Genomic DNA, 23592 nt, shown 5'->3' on the forward strand with positions numbered 1-23592 from the left:
CATTAGACCTTTAAACCCCAGCCAATCGGTCCCCTGAATCAGTGGGTGTGTGAGGCATGGGTTAACTGCTGCCTCTACACCAGTGGTCTCCAATTAGTTTTCATGGAGGGCCAAATTATGAACAGTAAGTGAGGCCAAGGGCCGCAGCCACCCCCCCACCCCAAACCCACCCACCCCACATGGCCATGCAAGACACAGAAGGTGGTACTAAAAAAATAGTAATTTTTATTAGGCCTACTCGCAGTAGCAAACATTTTGCAATATGAAAAAAAAAACAAATATTAAGTGTCCAGAAGGGCTGTGTATTACAAAGTATGGACAACTAACAACCATCCTCCACACACACACACACACACACACACAGGGAGGGAGGGAGACAGTGCACAGAATTATCACTTTCTTTAAAAATGTAAAATAAAACATCAGCTTTCTTTACAAATGTAAAATAAAACATCAGCTTTCTTTAAAAATGTAAAATAAAACATCAGCTGCCACACAACTATATCTGCTGCCACACTAGTGCCAGGAAAAGCAGTATACATGGGCAATGGACAAACTATACACAACTAACCACCTTCCTAGCCGGGGAGAGAGAGAGAGAGAGAGAGAGAGGTGCAGGATTCTACAAGACCGCATCAGCCACATCAGTCACTGAAGAGAGATAGAGGATTCTGCAGGACCATATCAGCCACGTCAGTCACTGAAGAGAGAGATAGAGAGAGATAGAGAGAGAGCAAACAGACCAGATATTAAATGTCTGGGATAATAAAATGCTTACTGAGTAATAGGCCTACTACTGATAGACACAAATATTTTACTCACCAATCAGTGTGAGAGATGGCAGTGACTGGATGAGGAGGCAACCTTCATGAAGTCTGGTTTGTATTCTGTTGTGGCAATCTTCAAACAATCGCCAAGGTGTGCGTCAGACAATCTGTTTCTTGCGTCATTTTTGAGACAGTTCATTGCCGAAAATGAGGCTTCACATATGTATGTGGAGGGGAAACTTGTCAAAAGGAGCATTGCAACTGATCTGGTGTTTCTGAATCGATCACGGTCGACATTGATCCAGAATTCAGCCAACTCGCGCTCCTGGTGGTGCGCTTTAAGCGTGTCGGATGTTGCCATTTCCGAGACCTCCATCTGAAGCGATGCTTCATCTATAGAAGGCAGCAGTTTCTTGGCCTCCGATGTCCACTGGCCATCAGGCGTCACAGAGAACGGCTGTCTCAGAAAAAGGAGGATGTCACGGGAGAGCTTGCGGTTGCTTTCAAATCGCTCCTTGAAGTTCTCCGCCAGTTTGGTCACGAAGTGCACCATTGCTGGATCTTCGCGCATGCCGTTCTTTTCACAGTGCTGTTGCAAACGAGGAAAGTGCAACTTTCTCCCTCGAATGTCTCTCTCGAAAATGTTCAGCTTTCCCTGGAATGCTTCAATAGCTTCGTACATGTCTGCAACAGTGTGATTCTTGCCTTGTAGTTTAAGGTTAAGGTGATTCAGATGAGACATTATGTCGCTTAAAAAACACACGTATGCCATCTCCTTCCGATCGGTCAAAAAAGTCTGGAACTGTTGCGCTTTTTGACTCTGCAGGCTGGAGAGGAACGAAACAAGCTCGGCGTGCAGGTCACACACACGCTCCAACACACGGCCTTTGCTCAGCCAGCGCACGTCGTTCTGCAGCAAAAGGTCTCTGTGCTCAGCTGACATTTCTTCCAAGAAGGCTCGGAAAACCCGGTGTTGCAGACTTGAATTCGCTCGAATGAAATTCACTAGCCTGGTCACAAAATCCATGACATCTTTCATTTTGTTGTCGAGTTTCGCGCACAGCACTGACTGGTGAATGATGCAGTGAAATGTCAACATCTTTGGGTTAATTGCGGACAGCCTGCTCGCCAATCCCTGTCGAAGTCCCACCATGGACGGGGCTCCATCAGTGACAACTGACACAATTTTGTCCACGTCCAAGCCAGCCTTCTCAAAGAACCGTGTCAGCTCGTTAAAGATAATCTCCCCCGTTGAGCGCCCAGGTAGAGGAAGCAAACATAGCAGCTCTTCCCTGAATGCATTCCCATCAAAAAATCTGACAAAAACAGACAGTTGCTCCATATCCGTTCGGTCACACGACGAGTCTATTGCCAGGGACATGGCATCTGCTTTAACGAGATCCGCCTTCAGTTTGGATGTACAATCCTCGGCTAAAACTTCGACTCGTCTTGCGGTAGTGTTGGCTGACAACGGTACCTGCTTTAATAGCTCCACGACAGTTTGCTGGGTTTTCATATCGTGGCATAAAACCTCTTCCACCATACCAATCGCACACTCTTTAACCATGGCTGCGTCTGTGAAAGGTTTCTTTGCTTTTCCGAGACTCCACGAAACACGTAAAGACGCTGCTCTTGCCCTTTGATGTGCCGTGTTACACGTTTCAATTCTAAAAACTGAGCGCTTTAAAGAAGACTGCATGGTGGTTATTTTTTGTCTGCGTTGATCAGAATGTTCTGGGAAGTTGGAATTAAAGCTAGCATGCATAGTTCTGAAGTGCCTCTTGATGTTGTCAACCTTGCAGACTGCGACAGTTTGCATGCATATCAGGCATGTTGGCTTAGCGTTCTGATATGCCGGTAAAATGAAACAAAACTCATCCGTCCATTCCGGTTTAAACTGGCGATTTTCGCGGTCAACTTTACGTTTCTTTGAAGTGGTAGCCATTGTCTGTTGTTAGTATTTCATCTGTCAATGATATATTGTTTTACTCACTCTGTGATTAGCGGAAGGCACCCAGGGATGTGGAGGGATCGCATTGCGCATGCCTGACCTTTGTTTAGACGTCACTTGGCGGGCCATAAAGTCGCTGCCCGCGGGCCGTAGTTGGCTCGCGGGCCGTGGTTTGGAGACCACAGCTCTACACGATGCTTTTATCCCTGAAATAGAATGTGGTCAGACACAAGTGGGTATTTGTGAACATCCCCATAGACACACAAAACTTTCACCACTTGTGCTCTCCCCAGTGCCTCACCTTACACCAGGCTTTGGTGGATTGAGGTCTGATTACAGCTGGAATCGACCAATGCATGATATGTATCCCCTTGAATACTCACCAGTATGTGACATGCTCCGACTCAATCGAGGGTGGTCTCTGGTACATTGGGAATCCAGACCACAGCTCCCACCTCCATTGCAAAGCACTGAGCATGGAGATGCCCAGGTTCCCCGCAGCGCCAGCATACCTGTTCAGGGTTCACTTCTGCAATGGTGATATGATGATCACTCATCTGGGGAGGGGACATTGTCACAGAGGGGAAAGAGGGGAGGAGAACACCACAGATGTGGCAAGCCGACTGCAGAGGTGCCGGACCACATCTCCATGGTGGGGAACTGGGGCAGGGACAGGGAGAGGGAAGACAGGAAGAAGGAGAAGAAGAGAGAGAGAGATGAGTTGAAATGTCCACCTGCCACTGGAACCGCCACCAAATGGTCCTCCACCAAATCTATGGCTTGATCCAGCGATGCCAGGTGGTGGCACTGGACCCACTCCAGTGTCCCTTCTGGCAGCTATGTGATAAACTGCTCCTGTGCCACCATGTTGATAATTCCCTCTGCGTCACGGTCATCCGCCCTCAGCCACTGCTGGCAGGTGTCCCAGAGCTGTTGGCCAAATGCAAGTGGTCAGCCAACTTTCTCCACTGTCACCATGCAGAAGTGCTGATCGTGTTGTTCTAAGGAGCAGCTGACATGCTGCAGGATGACTCACTTTAAGTCAGCGTAAGCCAACTCTCAGCAGGGAGCTGTTGTGCGGTGAGCTGCACCTCTCCAGTCAGAGGTGGTAGTAGACATGCCGCATGTTGCTCGACCAGCCACCCCCATGCCTTGGCCGCTTGCTCAAAGAATGTGAGGAATGCCTCAGGATTGTCGTGTGGCCCCATCTTTATTAGTGTGATGTGGGGTGGGTCTGCAGCAGTGTTGGTCAAGAACCCCTGCTGATGCAAGCAGGTGCCAGAATGCCTGGTGATCTTCCTACTGGGCCAGCAGCAAGCCTTCAAAGCGTTGTTCCTGTTCCTTTCGAACAGTGATCAGCTCTTGGTGCTGGCTCTGTTTGGCAGCAATGAGGGCATGAATGAGGTCCTTGAGTGGGGGAGAACTCCATGGGGTGGTTTCTTTCAGTTCCTGGGTTTCAGCACCACTGTAGTAGGATTCTTGTGTGGGAGGAATACTGAAGTGTGGACAGGTGGGGAATGGTGTCAACACAGGCTTTATTTTTGGGTCTTTCCTTATTGCTTTTCAGCATTTACTTTCACACACACACACACACACACACACACACACACACAAGTGCTCTAGCTGCTCCCTCTTCACTATCTCCCTCCTTTTCTTTCTTCCGTCACTGCAACAGACAGACCCAACATTAACTGACAACAGGTGTAATTACTTTGCCACTCACCTTCCCTGACCCCTTCCTCTATTCACAAACCAATGCTTGGCCATGCCCCTGCTGCCACGAACGCCAATTCCAAAAAAGTTGGGATGCTGTGTAAACTGTAAATAAAAACAGACTGAGATCATTTGCAAATCATGGAAACCCTATATTTCATTGAAAATAGTACAAAGACAATGTATCAAATTATTTTATGATGGACTGAGGCAAGGTGGAAAATTGTCCTGAAGTCTGATTAATTAAAAGTAGAAATTCTTTTCAGAAATCATGGACACCACATCCTCCAAGCTAAAGAGGGGAGGGACCATCTGGCTTGTTATCAGTGCACAGTTCAAAAGCCAGCATCTGTGATGATATGAGGGTGCATTAGTGCACATGACATGGGTAGCTTGTACATCTAGGAAGGTATCATTAATACTGAATGATATGTACAGGTTTTAGAGCAATATGCTGCCATCCAGACAAAATCTTTTTCAGGGAAGGCCATCCTTCTTTCAGCAAGATAATGCCAAACAGCTTTCTGCACATATTAAAACTGCATGGCTCCATAGTAAAAGATTCTGGATGCTAAACTGGCTTGCCTGCAGTCCAGATCTGTCTCCCATTTAAAACATTTGGCACATTATGAAATGCAAAATACAACAAAAGAGATCCCAAACTGTTGAGCAAATGAAAGTGTATGTCAGACACGAATGGGACAACAATTATCTTTCAAAACTACAGCAATTGGTCTTCTCAGTTCCCAAACATTTCCAGAGCATTGTTAAAATTCAAGGTGATGCAACACAGTGGTAAACATGCCCCTGTCCCCACTTTTTTTTGAAACGTGTTGCTGACATCAAATTCAAAATGAGCATATATTTTTCAAAAAACATTTAATATATTGTCTTTGTACTATTTTCAATGAAATATAGGGTTTCCATGGTTTGCACATTATCACATTCTGTTTTTATTTACAGTTTACACAGCCTCCCAATTTTTTTGGAATTGGGGTTGTAATCGGAATACAAAAATATCTATTCATCATGCCAAAAGAGTTAAAAAGAAAACTTTTGAGTGAGAAAAAGAAGGGTTCAATTCTCACTTTACTGGTAGAGGGATACAGTGAGCATCAGTTTGCTTCTATCTTCAAAATTTCAAAGACAGCAGTTCCTAAGTACAAGGTCAAGCAGCAGGCACTGGGGAAAAGAAAGTTACAGATTGGCAGAGGGTAAAAATGACTCTCCACTGACCAGAATGATTGTCAACTCCTTCAAATGTCACTGAACAACCATAGGGTGACATCAAGTGACCTACAAAAAGAATAGCGAATATCAGCTGGGGTTAAGTGCACAGCAAGGACTGTTCAAAACAGGCTCCTCTGGGCATGGTTGAAGTCATGCAAAGCTAGAAAAAAGCCCTTCATCAATAAGAAGCAAAGAAGAGCCATGCTGAGGTTTACTAAAGACCATAAGGATTGGACCATAGGGGACTGGAGTAAGGTCATCTTCTCTGATAAGTCCAATTTTCAGCTTCTCCCATCACCTGGTCATCTAATGGTTAGACTGAGACCTGGAGAGGCATACAAGCCACATTGTCTCACACCCATTGTGAAATTTGTTGTAAAATTGGTGATGATCTGGGGGTACTTCAGCAAGGCTGGAATGGGGCAGATTTTTGTTTGTGAAGGACACATGAATCAAGCCATGTCCAAGGTTATCCTGGAAGAAAACTTGTTTCCTTCTGCTCTGACGATGTTCCCTAAATCTGAGGATTGGGATTTCCAGCCGGACAATGCTCCATGCCACACAGCTAGGTCAGTCAAGGTGTGGATGGAGGAGCACAAGTTCAAGACTGTCATGGACAGCCCAATCTCCAGAATTGAACCTCACTGAAAAGCTCTGGAATGTGATCAAGAGGAAGATGGATGGGCAAAAGCCATCAAACAAAGCTGAGCAGATTGAATTTTTGCACCAGGAGTGGCATAAAGTCACCCAACAGCAATGTGAAAAACCGGTGGAGAGCATGCCAATATGCATGAAAGCTGTTATTTCTCTCCTTAACCCAGATAAGATGCTTCTGACATTGTCTCTGGTTCAGAAGTGGTTTCATATTAGGAATGCCACCATTGTAGCCCCTTTCCTGAAGATGTCTGTGTATGGTGGCTCTTGATAGACAGACACCAGCCTCGGTTCACTACTTTGAAGCTCTCCCAAGTTCTTGAATCGAATTTTCTTGACAATCCTCTCAAGGCTTTGGTCATTCCTATTGCTTGTGCACCTTTTCCAGCCAGCCTTTTCAGCAATGACCTTCTGTGGCTTACCCTCCTTGTGGAGGGTAGCAATCATAGTTTTCCATAAGACAATCAAATCAGCAGTCTTCCCCATGATTGTGATTGTGTGTACTGACCTAGACCGAGAGATACATGGTACTTGTACTTTTACACAAACTCAAAATTAAATATTCTAATATTTTGAGATCCTGGATTTCTGATTTTCATGAACTATAAGCCATAATCATCCAAATTTAAAAAAGCGCCTTGAAATATTTCACTTTACATCTCATGAATATAGAATATATGAAAAGTTAAACTTTTTGAATTAAATTCCATGGTATTTCAATATTTTCAGATGCAGATATACATACATACATCATCTGTAGCCACTTATCCTGTTCTACAGGGTCGCAGGCAAGCTGGAGCCTATCCCAGCTGACTATGGGCAAGAGGCGGGGTACACCCTGGACAAGTCGCCAGGTTATTGCAGGGCTGACACAGAGACAAACAACTATACACACACACACACACACACACACACACACACACACACACAGTACATCATGTGGTTGTATAAACTCATACAGATACAGGTCAAGACATTCAGTTAATGTTCACATCAAACATTAGAATGGGGGAAAAGTGTGATCTCTGTGTCTTTAACTGTGGCATGGTTGGTTGTGCCCGATGGGCTTTTTTGACTATTTCAGAAAATGCTGATCTCAGATTTCACACATTCTGTAGAGTTTACAAAGAATCTACATTTAATTGGTCATTATAACAAAGTGAAAAGTTGTTTTGAAAAATGTAAAACATGATTAATAATCATAAAATTCAATCTCTTCTCCACAAAAGTATTCAGACCTTTTGCTCTGGCACTCCAAATTGTGGTCAGCCCCATCCAGCTGCTTTATTTATCTTTGAGATGTGATCATCCTGTGATGACCTGGAGACTTGTCCAGGCTGTACCCCGCCTCTTGCCCAAAGTCAGCTGGGATAGGCTCCAGCTTGCCCACAACCCTGCACAGGATAAGCAGTTATAGATAATGGATGGATAGATAGTTTGGAAAGGCACCAATCAGGGTCTATAAGAGCCCTCCATTTACACTCCATTGTCAGGAAAAAAAAAAGCCATGAAGTCCAATGAACTGTCTGTGAATCTCTGCTATCAAATTGTGGCAAGGCCTACATCAGGGCAAGGATATAAAACAATTTCTAAGGATTTCAGTGTTTCCAGGACTACAGTGGCCTCAATAATCTGTAAATGAAAGAAGCTTGACACAACCTTGAACATTCCTAGAGTTGGCCATCTGGTGAAAATGAGCATCTGGGGTATTTTTTTTTGGAGGGGGGTAAGAAGGAACCTAAAAGTCACTCTATAAGAGCTCTAAAAGTCCTGTGCAGACATGGGAGAAGCTGTTGGAGAGTGTTATTGACATATTTCACCATTATTAAGAATAAGCTAAGCCTAGTGATGCAGGACACTCAGAGTGAAGAAGAGACGGCCCAGTTGTTGGTCCCAAAGAGCTGTAGGGAACTTTTATCCCATGTTGCTATTCATTTAGGGCATTTAGGTCAGGATAAAACACTAAACCAACTCATGGCCCGCTTCTATTGGCCAGGCATTCACAGCTATGTACAGTGGGGCAAAAAAGTATTTAGTCAGCCACCAATTGTGCAAGTTCTCCCACTTAAAAAGATGAGAGAGGCCTGTAATTTTCATCATAGGTACACTTCAACTATGAGAGACAGAATGGGGGAAAGAATCCAGGAAATCATGTTGTAGGATTTTTAATGAATTAATTGGTAAATTCCTCGGTAAAATAAGTATTTTGTCACCTACAAACAAGCAAGATTTCTGGCTCTCACAGACCTGTAACTTCTTCTTTAAGAGGCTCCTCTGTCCTCCACTTGTTACCTGTATTAATGGCACCTGTTTGAACTCGTTATCAGTATAAAAGACACAACCTCAAACAGTCACACTCCAAACTCCACTATGGCCAAGACTAAAGAGCTGTCAAAGGACACCAGAAACAAAATTGTAGACCTGCACCAGGCTGGGAAGACTGAATCTGCAATAGGTAAGCAGCTTGGTGTGAAGAAATCAACTGTGGGAGCAATTATTAGAAAATGGAAGATATACAAGACCACTGATAATCTCCCTCGATCTGGGGCTCCACGCAAGATCTCACCCAGTGGGGTCAAAATGATCACAAGAACGGTGAGCAAAAATCCCAGAACCACACGGGGGGACCTAGTGAATGACCTGCAGAGAGCTGGGACCAAAGTAACAAAGGCTACCATGAGTAACATAAAACTCTCTGAGGTTCTTCTCCTGAGAGTACCGCTCTGCTTCTTCAGCTCTATGTCGGAACCATTTATTCTTGAGCTCTCTGATGCGCCTTCTCAAAGCATGCCTATCCAGATTCTTGTCTTGAAGCAGCATTTGAATTTCATCATCTTGATCATTGAACCAATCATTTTGCACTTTTTTTGCACAATGTCAGAAGTGTCTTATCTGGACTAAGAAGAGAAAGAAATGGACTGTTGCTCAGTGGTCCAAAGTCCTCTTTTCAGATGAAAGTACATTTTGCATTTAATTTGGAAATCACGGTTCTAGAGTCTGGAGGAAGAGTGGAGAGGCACAGAATCCAAGGTGTTTGAAGCCCAGTGTGAAGTTTCCACAGTCTGTGATGATTTGGGGTGCCATGTCATCTGCTGGTGTTGGTCCACTGTATTTTATCAAGTCCAAAGTCAACACAGCCATCTACCAGGAGATTTTAGAGTACTTCATGCTTCCATCTGCTGATGAGCTTTTTGGAGATGCTGATTTCCTTTTCCAGCAGGACTTAGCACCTACCCACAGTGCCAAAACTACTACCAAATGGTTTGCTGACCATGATATTACTGTGTTTGATTGGCCAACCATCTTGCCTGACCTGAACCCCATAGAGAATCTATGGGGTATTGTCAAGAGGAAGATGAGAAACACCTGACCCAAAAATACAGATACGCTGAAGGCCACTATCAAAGCAACCTGGGCTTCAATAACACCTCAGCAGTGCCACAGACTGATCACCTCTGCTCTGCTCCCTGTCCAACATTCTGTAGACTACTAAAGTTATGAAAACTGTTTTTATAAATCAAAACGAATTCGTTGGCCAGCGCAGCAGCTTCCTCTGGCGTTTTAACCTTATGCTCAGAGATAAAAGTAGCAACGCATTCTGGAACAGAGGATTTAAATTGTTCTACAAGCATTAAATTAGTCAAATCATCAAGCGACTTAACATCACTTGAAGAACACCAGCGACTAAAATAGTTTCGCAAATCTGTAACGAACTCTAAATACGTTTAGTCCGCTTGTTTAACCCCTGTACGGAATCTCTGGTGATACGCCTCTGGAACAAGTTCATATGCGTGCAAAACAACAGTTTTTACTTTCACATAACTCTTCGAGTCATCAGAAGACAATGAAGAATATGCCTCCTGGGCTTTACCTGTTCATGTGCACTGCAAAAGCAAACATTTGTCAACATCTGACCATTTCCGTGCATCTGCAACACATTCAAACAAAGAAAAGAAAATGTCTGGATCCTTCTCATTAAACTTTGGCACCAATCTTAAATCTGGTCTAACATCCATGACACCTTCGGAAGTTATTTTGCCATCTTTAAGAAGATTTAATTAAGAAATTCCAGATCTAGTTTGGCTTTTTCTAATTCAATTTGATTATTTTCTGAAATGTGCTTTATTTTTTCTTGTTCAATTTGTAAGTGAAGCAATTCTCTCTTTTCCTGAAATGTCATACCACTATTAGTTATTAGTTGCGCATCAGCAACAGGTGCCAAACTAATAGTTTGAAATGGCGGTGCATCAGAAACAGGTGTTGAACTAACAAACTGCTGCAACAATGCAGCAGGAGCAGAGGCTGCAGGAACTGTGGTTACAGAAACCTTAGGCTCCTCTACAAGAATTCCTTTGTCAATCAAGGCTTTTATTAATGCATTTTTAATTGACTCTTTATGTTTTCAGTCTGCATCAGAAATTGGAATATTAAAATGTCCCACAAGTTGTAACAACGTTTCTTTCTTGCAGCTATTCAAAAATTCCTGAGAAGGAGACTGAAAAATTTAACATCCATATTTAGAGCAAAAATAAATAAATAAATAAAGTGTGCACAAATAAAAAAAGATGATTTCCCCAGCTAACTAAACAAGTGAGGCCCTAATTACACTCAACCCTAGTCTTCATGCAGTTACCAGCGAGGGGTATTTATGCACTAATTCCAGCGGAGCGCAGGCTGCGACTGGCAATCAGCAACAACTTACACTCAGCGGAGGTGCTCCCGAGCAGAGCTGCTACTCGTGTTCACCACAACACTACAAAAAAAAAAAAAAAAACGTCGTGTCTCAAAAGAAACATGGTACTTTGCCTATTCAGGGAAAATCACCCTTAATTTACGCACAACTTACTTACCTAAATGCTGCAACAATGGATCAAAAAAGTGCTGCAGAAAAACCGACGGCCTCCAATGAATATTACTCATTTAAGAGCAATCAAACAAATTATTACCAACAATTACTAATCGCAAATAGACAAGCCCCCATTTTGTTATGATCTGGCTCAGAATCGCAACAAAACCAAGGAGGACACGGGACACAAGATTACCAAATACTGAAAGAATTTACTTAAGAAAAGGAAAATCATACAACATATATGTACAAAACCTATTAATCAGTAAATCAATAATATTAAACATTTCAGACATGCAGTATTAGTATGGTAAAACTAAATGCATGAAAAGAAAACAAATACAAAACCATAACGAAAAACAAAGCAAAACAGCAGACGTACGCCCAGGAACACGAGCAGCCGAACAAAGGAGCAGCGTCAACAACAACAGCCGACATCTTCTCCAAGACTGCCCTTTTAAAGGGAGCAAATCAGGCACACCCTTAACAAGCGCCAGAGCCACGCCCATGAGCGCTCACAAAAAAAGCAGCAACAGCAGCACTCAGAGTCGTCACAGTGCCTGTCGGAGCGGTAATCCCTGAACCCGGTGGTGGACACTTGCAGTGAGGGGAGCCGTCAGGCTGAAGAAGGAGTCCTATCAGGCTTGGTTAGCCTGTGGGTCTCTAGAGGCAGCTGACAGATACCGACGGGCCAAGCGGAATGTGGCTCAGGCAGTCACTGAAGCAAAAACTCAGGTGTGGGAGGAGTTCGGTGAGGCCATGGAAAGTGACTTTCGGTCGGCTTCGAAGAGATTCTGGCAAACTGTCCGGCGGCTCAGGAAGGGGAAGCAGTGCTCTTTCCCTACTGTTTACAGCAAGGATGGAGTGCTGTTGACCTCAACTGACATTGTCTGACGGTGGAAGGAATATTTTGAGGATCTCCTCAATCCCACCTTCATGTTATCTGAGGAGGATGCAGAGTCTGAGGGTGCTTGGGAGGACTCGCCCATCACAGGGGCTGAGATTGCCGAGGTGATTTAAAAAACTCCTCAGTGGCTGGGCTCCGGGGGTGGATGAGATTCGTCCTGAGTTCCTGAAGGCACTGGATGTTGTTGGGCTGTCTTGGCTGACACGCCTCTTCAACATTGCGTGGAGGTCGGGGACAGTGCCTCTGGATTGGCAGACTGGGGTGGTGGTCCCCCTTTTTAAATAGGGGGACCGGAGAGTGTGTTCCAACTATAGGGGGATCACACTTCTCAGCCTCCCTGGGAAAGTCTATGCTGGGGTGCTGGAGAGGAGAGTCTGGTCGATAGTCGAACCTCAGATTCATGAGGAACAATGCAGTTTTTATCCTGGTCGTGGAACACTTGACCAACTCTTTACCCTTGCAAGGGTACTGGAGGGTGCATGGGAGTTTGCCCAACTAGTCTACATGTGTTTTGTGGACCTGGAGAAGGCTTACAACTGTGTCCCTCATGGTGCCCTGTGAGGGGTGCTTTGGGAGTATGGGGTCCAGGGCCCACTACTGTGGGCCATTCAGACCCTGTATGACTGGAGCAGGAGTTTGGTTCACATTGCCAGCAGTAAGTCAGACTCATTCCCGGTGCATGTGTGATTCCGCCAGGGCTGCCCTTTGTTGCCGGTTCTGTTCGTAACTTTTATGGACAGAATTTCGAGGTGCAGCCAAGGGGCCGAGGGTGTCCAGTTTGGTGGCAGCAGGATCACATCTTTGCTTTTTGCAGATGATGTGGTCCTGTTGGCTTCATCAATCTGTGACTTACAGCATGCGCTGGGATGGTTTGCAGCCAAGTGTGAAGCGACTGGGATGAGGATCAGCACCTGTGGCCATGGTGCTCAGCCAGAAATGGGTGGAGTGCCTACTCTGGGTCATGGGGGAGTTGCTACCTAAAGTGGAGGAGTTTAAGTCCCTTGGGGTTTTGTTCACGAGTGAAGGTAAGGGGGAGCGGTAGTTGGAGTTGGACAGACTGATCAGGGCAGCGTCAGCAGTGATGCAGATGCTAAACCGGTCTGTTGTGGTAAAGAGAGAGCTGAGCCAAAAGGCAAAGCTCTCAATTTACTGGTCCATCTACGTTCCCACTCTCACCTATGGTCACGAGCTATGGGTAGTGACCAAAAGAATGAGATCATGGACACAAGTGGTAGAAATGAGTTTTCTCCGCAGGGTGGCTGGGCTCTCCCTTAGAGACAGGGTGAGAAGCTTGGTCATTCGGGAGAGACTCGGAGTAGAACCGCTGCTCCTCCACATCGAAAGGAGTCAGTTGAGGTGGTTTAGGCGCCTTGTTAGGATGCCCCCTGGACACCTCCCAAGGGAGGTTTTCTGGGCATGCCCCACCAGGAGGAGACCCCGAGGCAGACCCAGGACATGCTGGTGAGATTACATCTCTCGGCTGGCCTGGGAATGCCTCGGTATTCCCCCAGAAGAGCTGGTGGAGGTAGCCAGGGAGAGGGAAGTCTGGGCTGCTCTGCTTAGGCTGCTACCCCCACGACCCAGATCCAGATAAGCGGTAGAAGATGGATGGATGATAGTCTCCTATAACTAGAGCTCTGTGAGGGCTCTTATGCCAGAGTTGGGCTATTGCTATCTCCACTTAAGGTATCCAGATTTCCCCTACAGAAATTATGCTGTTCTTACTCTTGCTAACCCTCTTTAGGTTCTGGATGCACACCTCTAATGGTGCAATCTCCATCAGAGAGCTAACTAATATACACTCATTACAAATAAAGCTACTACTAAACTATTGAATAAAGAAAGGATGACTAAACATCATTCACTCAACATACAGTACATAAGCTGAATGTTTGCCATGATGAGTGTTAAACTTACACTTAGTTGAAGATTTTTATTTTTGTATTTTATTATTATTATTATTATTTTTAGATTATTTTAGACAAATCCATCATGGATGGCCTCTGTTTGCTGTCTTTAGACAAAAAAGTGTTCTTCAAGAAAATAAAAATTGTCAGTCCTGCATGCTGTGGTGTGTGCACCTGAAGGAGTGCCTCGGTCTGCGTGTGTGTCGAGCGGACTCCAGCATGCATGCTGTTAACGATGTGCACCTGAACTTAATTAAGGATCTATATGTGCACCTACTTAAGGACTGTGCTGATGCACATTCAGTACAAAATACTATGATATGTCAGTACACATTATCGAGCCTTTCTTCCCATGTTTCTGATTTCCTGTTTCCTGATTCTTGTGCCTGTTTTTTGTTTTCGTTCTTGCTTTGCCTCTGATATCCTGTTTGTGCCTCGCCCGACCCTTCTGCCTGTTTCACGTGTTTGGATTTTGCCTGCCAATTTGGACTGTTTGCCTGTGTGTGTTTTACATGCTTGTAGATGTATACATATGTGGCAGATCACAGAATCCAGGGACACATGTCTGCCCGGGGGCATTTTGAGTTATTGACAGATTCAGAAAATACAGTTTCTAAGCTTTCCAATGATGCCTTCCATGTGGAGATCTGACAATATTTGAAGAATGTGTGGCCTTTTGAAAGTGTATACTTCTTAAAACAGAAAAGGGAGAAAATCGCCCTCAAAGTTTTCCATCTCAGCTACTCTGGGTGTAGGGCGGGCACATAATGGTGCTCATCTGCATGACATTAAGGAAAGCCCTACCCCCTACGAGCTAGCACGATACTTCTTTCATGTAAACAAAGATCACCACGTCAATTTTCCTTCCATGAAAAGTATGCCCAAAACAATTATGAAGTACAAAAATAAGTCCTAAAGTATACTTTAACATTTTGTGGTTGAAAAATTACTCACACCGTAAGAAAGAAAGATAGCACGATGATGACATAACTAACAACACTAGTTTCATGTAAAGCCTCGGTCACAACCGGCCGTACAGTACGTGCTCCTACAGCTGGTCTACATGCAAAAAACGCAAGAAACGCACGTAGGGCGCGTGTGAAACGCACGAGAGCGTGCGTGTGATGTGCTGATTTTCGAGCCGCAGACCGGCCGCAGAGGTTCTTTGTCATGTCAAGCAAACTCTACGGGTGCTTACGTTTTTTTCTGTTGCAAGACAAACTTATGGCCAACGCGCGTCTTTCTCCATGAACAAAAAAAAAAACGCAGCGATTTGGGAAACGCCAAAAATCACACAGCCAAAAAATTGTACGTCCGGTTGTGACCTAGGCTTAACCAAACCACAACACTCTCCGTTACATGCAAAAATAACCACACAGCCTTAGATTAATAAACTTACCCCATCAGAAAGAGAAACGGCGCCTTGCACACACCAATGCCTCCGATGGAATGTAATCCTAGAACAGTCCGTGTATAATCCGATCATTCAAGTATTCCATTCAATCTGGAAAATGAGGTTGCGAGTTTTTTTTGCTAGAAATGGTTATCTCCGATGTAAATACCGTGCGTCTGTTTGCTTCGCAGTTTTCAGTTCCTCTGCGCTCTGTTTAGTAACTCATTCCATAGTGAAATCACACGCCTGTATGCAGTTAAGTAGCCATGCGCTCAGCCCGTATCATACAGCTGATTCGCGAAAAAAAAAAAGACTTAAATCATCATGTGAATGGCCCATATGGTAATTTACCCACACCTCCCAGCAGGCTACAGTGACAAAAATGAGACAATTTGCAACAAAAAATGTATGCTTTTCCAACAAAACAATCTATTATCTGAAATACTGATTGCATTCTTCAAGATCTCAACTTGCACACGATGGAAAAAAACAAAAATCACAAATTTCGAAAAAAAAATGCTTCTTTTGTGATTATCTTGGATTCGTTTCGGCCGACATGTGTCCCTGGATTCGCTGAGAGGTCACATATTCCCTGTAATTATTAACTGATTGTTTCTGCACTTACATCCGCCTTCCTTGCATATTTGACAGAATACTTCACTAAACAATGGACATAGTGGAAATGATTCAGTTTGCTATTCCACACCACTACCAGGTTCCTGTATCTCAGCATCTAGCCTCGTTTTTCCAGCAGCGTACTGGCATTTACACTCCTACATCCTACGATGGAGAGTATCATTCATGTGGATTCAGCATCCAGTGTGGCTTCTTTTATGTGGACCTTGAGGAACCCAAGCCTCCAGAACCTATCTGGGTTATATTCATGATTTCGTGGCTGACTGGATGAGCATGCCAATGGGCTGAGTGCCTCATGAGATTAGAGCACCCATGCCTCCAGAGCTCAAAGGATTTTCACATAATGCTCTGGTTTATTTATGAATCCTGAGAGAAGAACTCACATAAAAAAAATTTGGGAAGGGGCTATCATGCCTGAGGTCAACACAGCAGCAGCAGAGCCAATCCCACAGCCTGTTCTACAGTCAGTTCCAGAGCCAGCATCTGAACCTGAACCAGTTCCACAGCCTGCATCAGAGCCAGTACCTGAATCAATGCCTGAACCAGAGTCTGTATCAGAACCCATGGCTAAACCTGAGCCAGTGCCAGCATCTGTTCCAGTGCCAGCACGTGTCTGTTCCAGTTCCAGCATCTGTTCCAGAGCCAGCATCTGTTCCTGTTCCAGAGCCAATGCCAGCGTCTGTTCCAGTGCCAGCACCAGTATCTGCTCCCAAACCAGTGCCAGAATCAGAGTCAATGCCAGTGTCTGCTCCAGTGCCAGAGTCAGAGTCAATGCCAGTGTCTGCTCCAGTGCCAGAGTCAGAGTCAATGCCAGTGTCTGCTCCAGTGCCAGAGTCAGAGTCAACACCAGTGTCTGCTCCAGGACCAGTGCCAGAGTCGGAGTCAGAGTCGGTGCCAGTGTCTACTCCAGCTCCAGTGCCAGCGCCAGTGTCAGAGTCAGTTCCAGAGCCAGCATCAGAGCCTGTGCCAGTGCCTACTCCAGAACCTGTGCCAGCACCAGTGCCAGGGTCGGAGCCAGAGTCAGCACCAGCGTCTGCTCTAGAACCAGTGCCAGAGTCTGAGTCAGAGTCAGTGCCAGTGTCTGCTCCAGAACCAGTGCCAGCACCAGTGTCGGAGTCAGCTCCAGTGCCAGAGCCAGCATCAGAGCCTGTGCCAGTATCTACTCCAGAACCTATGCCAGTGCCAGTATCAGAGTCAGCTCCAGTGCCAGGGCCAACATCAGATCCTGCATCAGTGCTTACTCCAGGGCCAGTGCCAGGGTCAGCCAGAGCATCAGAGCCTATGCCAGAGTCAGCACCTGTGCCAGCTTCAGTGCCAATGCCAGAGTTAAGGCCAGTGCCAGAACCTGAGCCTGTTCCAGAACCTGTGTCAGAGGACATCGGAGCGACCTCTGCCTCAGCCGGCTATGATGAAGACGTCATCGTCCCGCCGCTGCCTGGCTATGAAGAAGTTGTTGTCGTCCCACTGCCAGGTCCTAACCAGGACTGAAGCATCACGCTGACAGAGCTCAAGCCCATGTCTGAGTCCAGTTCCGAGTCTAAGCCAAGTACAGAGTTCAAACTAGAGCCAAGTCCTGTGTCCAAGTTAAGTTCCAACTCCAAGCTATGTCCAGAGTTCGAACTAGAGCTATGTCCTTAGTCCAAGTCAAGTCCACAGTCCAAGTCAAGTCCAGAGCTTGAGTCCTTTACTGAGCCTGAATACAGCCTGGAGCCTGAGTCAACAATCACTTCCTGCCCTGAGGCCAAGCCTGTTCCAGAACTCCAACCAGAGTCATCGCCAGAGCTTGAGCCAGAGTCCGGTCCAGAGCTCAGGTCATCTCCATCCTATGTGCACAACAGCACTTACAACTCAAGATAAAAGCCCTTTTCATGAGCGCTTTTATAGCACTATAGAATAGCTACAGATGTAACCACTTTCAGCGCTCAAACGTTGTACTTGTGTAGCGCTTTTGTAGCAGTCAGATATAGCACTTTCATCACAGTAAATACAGCACTTCTGTAGCACTTCTATTGTGTTATATTGCGCTTATGTAGCTATTTTATAGCACTTATAAGTGCTATAAAACCTCTTAAACTTCTTATAGCTCTTATATCTCACTTATGTAGCGCTTATATACTATTCTATATGGCATTTATACATCCTTCATTGCATCTGCTTTTAATGAAATAGAACTCAAAGGCATGGAATAAGTTTATAAATGTTTTATTTCTTAACATCATAACAGAAAACATACCAAACTTTCATTCCATTCATAAAACAGCATCGTCAGTTTTTGGGGTTTACACTAAATATCTTGGGATAAACACATCAATTTCCAAAATAAACATCAAGTATGGACGACTTTATCTAAATTGGCCCTCTCCATCGGGAAGGCCAATTTGACTGCTTCTGAAAAGTAATGCCTATGATTAATATTGCCATTTTATAAATCTTAAACACTTATATAAAAAGTCACCATATCATATCCTTCATTGTAGTCTGAATAGCTCAACCTGTTCTTCATTAACTCTTGTAAATGTCTTACATCCATTATAATATATATTATGATACTATATTCTTGCAGTATGTGCTAAAACAGAAATAAATGTTATATATTATATGAAAAAATATTTGAATAAGGGTTTCGCGCCAACTCACCAAAGATCATCTTGTAGAGCCGGTAACTCTTAAATGTCACCTTCTGGCCCATCCCTCTAATGTTGAAATGCAGTTGTGTTGTACATTTTCATCATTTGGTTCATGATGTTGACAGCCAGGCGGGCAGGAGTTGGTCCACCAACCTGGGACAGCATATCAACCTGAAACATAATATCCAACTAAATATAATTATTTTATGTACGGTCATCATGTTCTTTAATTTACTCTTACTAAATGTTACATTATGTGAGTGTAATATGTGATGACCCTTCCTGAATAGTGGTATAATTACAGACCACAGGACGGTGGCATGTTTCTGTCTCTTCCAATGTGTTTAAAGTGTCCATTAGATTTATATTCTTATGAGATTTCACATGCCTCTTTCCTGAATAATAAAAGTACAATTACACACCACTGCACTCTGGCTTGCCTCGCTGCTGGAGACAATTTCTTCCAGTGTGTCAACCTCCTCCTTTGTTTCCAGTGGTTGTGGCAGAATTCTCAAAGCATCAGATATGCTAGTACCCTTCCCTTTCTTCTCCAAATTGGACAGGCGCATTGAAAGTGACCACAACATATCTTTGATTTCTGACATTTGTCCAATAAGTGTCCTTCCCAATGCTGAAAGAAATATAAAGAATACCATAAATAAATAAACATAAATATTTATTATAATATATGGTTGTATACAAAGTATCCTCATACACTGACCTAGTCAGGAATGTGTCAAATATTTACTTTTACAACCCCGATTCCAAAAAAGTTGGGACAAAGTACAAATTGTAAATAAAAACGGAATGTAATTATGTGGAAGTTTCAAAATTCCATATTTTATTCAGAATAGAACATAGATGACATATCAAATGTTTAAACTGAGAAAATGTATCATTTAAAGAGAAAAATTAGGTGGGCGGCACGGTGGTGTAGTGGTTAGCGCTGTCACCTCACAGCAAGAAGGTCTGGGTTCGAGCCCCGTGGCCGGCGAGGGCCTTTCTGTGTGGAGTTTGCATGTTCTCCCCGTGTCCACGTGGGTTTCCTCTGGGTGCTCCGGTTTCCCCCACAGTCCAAAGACATGCAGGTTAGGCTAACTGGTGACTCTAAATTGACCGTAGGTGTGAATGTGAGTGTGAATGGTTGTCTGTGTCTATGTGTCAGCCCTGTGATGACCTGGCGACTTGTCCAGGGTGTACCCCGCCTTTCACCGGTAGTCAGCTGGGATAGGCTCCAGCTTGCCTGTGACCCTGTAGAACAGGATAAAGTAGCTAGAGATAATGAGATGAGATGAGAAAAATTAGGTAATTTTAAATTTCATGACAACAACACATCTCAAAAAAGTTGGGACAAGGCCATGTTTACCACTGTGAGACATCCCCTTTTCTCTTTACAACAGTCTGTAAACGTCTGGGGACTGAGGAGACAAGTTGCTCAAGTTTAGGGATAGGAATGTTAACCCATTATTGTCTAATGTAGGATTCTAGTTGCTCAACTGTCTTAGGTCTTTTTTGTCATATCTTCCGTTTTATGATGCGCCAAATGTTTTCTATGGGTGAAAGATCTGGACTGCAGGCTGGCCAGTTCAGTACCCGGACCCTTCTTCTACGCAGCCATGATGCTGTAATCGATGCAGTATGTGGTTTGGTATTGTCATGTTGGAAAATGCAAGGTCTTCCCTGAAAGAGACGTCGTCCGGATGGGAGCATATGTTGCTCTAGAACCTGGATATACCTTTCAGCATTGATGGTGTCTTTCCAGATGTGTAAGCTGCCCATGCCACACGCACTAATGCAACCCCATACCATCAGAGATGCAGGCTTCTGAACTGAGTGCTGATAACAACTTGGGTCGTCCTTCTCCTCTTTAGTCTGAATGACTTGGCATCCCTGATTTCCATAAAGAACTTCAAATTTTGATTCGTCTGACCACAGGACAGTTTTCTACTTTGCCACAGTCCATTTTAAATAAGCCTTGGCCCAGAGAAGACGTCGGCACTTCTGGATCATGTTTAGATATGGCTTCTTCTTTGAACTATAGAGTTTTAGCTGGCAACGGCGGATGGCATGGTGAATTGTATTCACAGATAATGTTCTCTGGAAATATTCCTGAGCCCATTTTGTGATTTCCAATACAGAAGCATGCCTGTATGTGATGCAGTGCCGTCTAAGGGCCCGAAGATCATGGGCACCCAGTATGGTTTTCCGGCCTTGACCCTTACGCACAGAGATTCTTCCAGATTCTCTGAATCTTTTGATGATATTATGCACAGATGATGATGATGATATGTTCAAACTCTTTGCAATTTTACACTGTCAAACTCCTTTCTGATATTGCTCCACTATTTGTTGGCGCAGAATTAGGGGGATTGGTGATCCTCTTCCCATCTTTACTTCTGAGAGCCGCTGCCACTCCAAGATGCTCTTTTTATACCCAGTCATGTTAATGACCTATTGCCAATTGACCTAATGAGTTGCAATTTGGTCCTCCAGCTGTTCCTTTTTTGTACCTTTAACTTTTCCAGCCTCTTATTGCCCCTGTCCCAACTTTTTTGAGATGTGTTGCTGTCATGAAATTTCAAATGAGCCAATATTTGGCATGAAATTTCAAAATGTCTCACTTTTGACATTTGATATGTTGTCTATGTTCTATTGTGAATACAATATCAGTTTTTGAGATTTGTAAATTATTGTATTCCGTTTTTATTTACAATTTGTACTTTGTCCCAATTTTTTGGAATCAGGGTTGTACATATCTTATAGCTTCAAAGGATCATATATTCTGAGATTGATCCCAAATGTTATGAACATATCCAATTTACTTTAGCATAATCTGAGAGAGAAATGACCAGATCCAAAGTTAAAATTCTTAAATTCAAAACCTGTATGATACAAATGAAATATAATGTAATATACAAACAATAAAAATTATATCACTCCTTAATTTAACCATTCTTTTTTTACTTACTGGCAATATCCATCTCTCTTTGTGGTGTTTGGTCCGTCTTCTGTGACCATTCTAACGTCTTCGCTGCTGTTTTGTATTCTATCCTCCTGGACATCCCAGACTTTGGTGTTGTGTGGGTTGGACCCACATTACTGGGTTTGGGCTGAGAGTGGTATAGCTTGTTGGGACTTTCCTCATAGGCACATCTGACATCTGATGTCTGACACATGTCTGCTCGGTTTTCTTTAGTGCAGATCTGTCCCAATCTCCTCCTTTGTTCATTTTGCGCCTCTTTGTTGGCTGGTCAATCTCCGAATTGGTTTGAGCCTCTCTGCTTCCTCCACATCTGAGAGTTCACTCTCAGACACCACCCTTTCTCTGTCATCAACATCATCTGTCATTGAATGACACACACTCTCTGGTTTGGTATCTATGACCCTCTTCCTTATTGTTTCTTTGTTTATATCCTCAAATACATCGGGTATGTCTGGCACCCCATCACCTGTAGAAAGAAAAGAATTATCCCAGTTGAAGTTATACAGTACGCTCCTTGTCATTAGTGTTCAGTCTGAAAATATAAATATTCAAAAATAATGGGTTCGCCACTTCCACTGTATGAATGTTGCACTTCTTAAGATAAGAATCTGTCAAACAGCCACAAGAACTTTTGCCACAACTTTAGTGTGGCAGCGGAGGTGTGGTCAAGCGTCGGTCTGTGACCGGAGGGTGGAGTCAGGGAAGGTAAGTGGCAGAATCACTGCACCTGATGTTGGTTAATCTGTGTTTGTGTGCCTTCCCCAGGGACCATGCCCTATATAAGGAGAGAGAGAGCAGAGGAAGAGAGCTCTCTCCCCTACTAGGCAACTGATGTGTGTGTGCGTGTCTGTGTGACTGGGAGTAGTATTGGAAGCTGAAAAGCTGAATAAAGAGCTTTTGCAAAATCAATTCTGGCCTGCCGTACTTCTGTGCTCCACCCACCCGCTCAACATACTACAGTGGTGCTGAAACCCAGGATGGGAGCACAGAGGAGAACAGCCCCATGGAGTCCTCCCCCTTCGTGGACCTGATCCACGCCCTCGCCATGACCCAACAGAGCCAGCACCAGGCGCTGGTCGCCCTCTGAAAGGAGCAAGTGCAATGGTTCAAGGCCCTGGTGCTGGCGCAGCAGGAAGATCGTCAGGCGTTCCGGCTTCTCCTCACGTCGGCGGGGTCCACCACCTCTACCGCCGCGGGCCCTTCCCCCTTCACCCTAACGAAGATGGGCCTGCACGACGACCCCGAGGCCTTCCTAGTGCTCTTCAAGCAAGCAGCAGAGGCCTGGGGATGGCCGGTGGAACAACGCGCGGTGCGCCTCCTCCCCCTGCTAACGGGCGAGGCGGAGCTGGCCGTGCTACAGCTCCCTGCCGACAGCCGACTGGTCTATGCGGACCTGCGCCGGGCCGTCCTCCAGCATGTGGGGCGCACCTCTGAACAACACCACCAGCGCTTCCGCGCTCTCCGCCTAGAGGAGGTCGGCCGGCCATTCGCATTTGGCCAGCAACTCCGGGACGCCTGCCAGTAGTGGCTGAGGGCTGACAACCGCAATGCCGAGGGAATCATCAATCGGGTGGTATTGGAACAGTTCATCGCATGACTCCCTGATGGAACTGCGGAGTGGGTCCAGTGCCATCGCCCAGCGTCGCTGGATCAGGCCATCGAGTTGGCAGAGGATCATTTAGCAGCTGTTCCCATGGCAGGATCGCAGATCTCCTCTTCTCTCTCTCTCTCCTTCTCTCTCTCTCTCTACCCCCCCTCCTGTGTCTCGTCCTCACCCCGTTCCCCCACCGTGGAGGCGGGGGCCGGCTCCACCCCAGCCGGCCCGCCACACCCACGGTGCCCTCCCGTTTCCCGCTTCCGTGTCTGTCTCTCCCCCCCTCAGGTGAGTGAGCCCCAGAGCACCGGTGCAGAGAGAGAGAGCCCGGGCCGGTTTGCTGGCACTGCGGGGAAGGAGAGCAGAAGGAGCTCATCCCTGAAC

The 23592-nt window shown here is 45.1% G+C and overlaps 1 protein-coding gene across 1 annotated transcript; it reads right to left on the minus strand.

Annotated features, from left to right (window-relative positions):
* Nucleotides 1-218: 218 nt before the first annotated feature.
* Nucleotides 219-1828, minus strand: LOC132866685 (protein FAM200A-like). The gene is made up of 2 exons (XM_060899469.1): nucleotides 823-1828; nucleotides 219-700 (listed from the first exon to the last, which is right to left on the minus strand). Exon 1 carries the CDS (start codon nucleotides 1804-1806, stop codon nucleotides 826-828), a length of 981 nt encoding a protein of 326 aa, XP_060755452.1. The 5' UTR covers nucleotides 1807-1828; the 3' UTR covers nucleotides 219-700; nucleotides 823-825.
* Nucleotides 1829-23592: the final 21764 nt, after the last annotated feature.

Source organism: Neoarius graeffei, chromosome 18 (assembly GCF_027579695.1).
Source record: "Neoarius graeffei isolate fNeoGra1 chromosome 18, fNeoGra1.pri, whole genome shotgun sequence".
NCBI lineage: Eukaryota > Metazoa > Chordata > Actinopteri > Siluriformes > Ariidae > Neoarius > Neoarius graeffei.

What these genes read in the sequence shown, in the direction of transcription:
- LOC132866685 (XM_060899469.1), bottom strand. Translation starts at nt 1,806, where the DNA reads ATGAAAGATGTCATGGATTTTGTGACCAGGCTAGTGAATTTCATTCGA.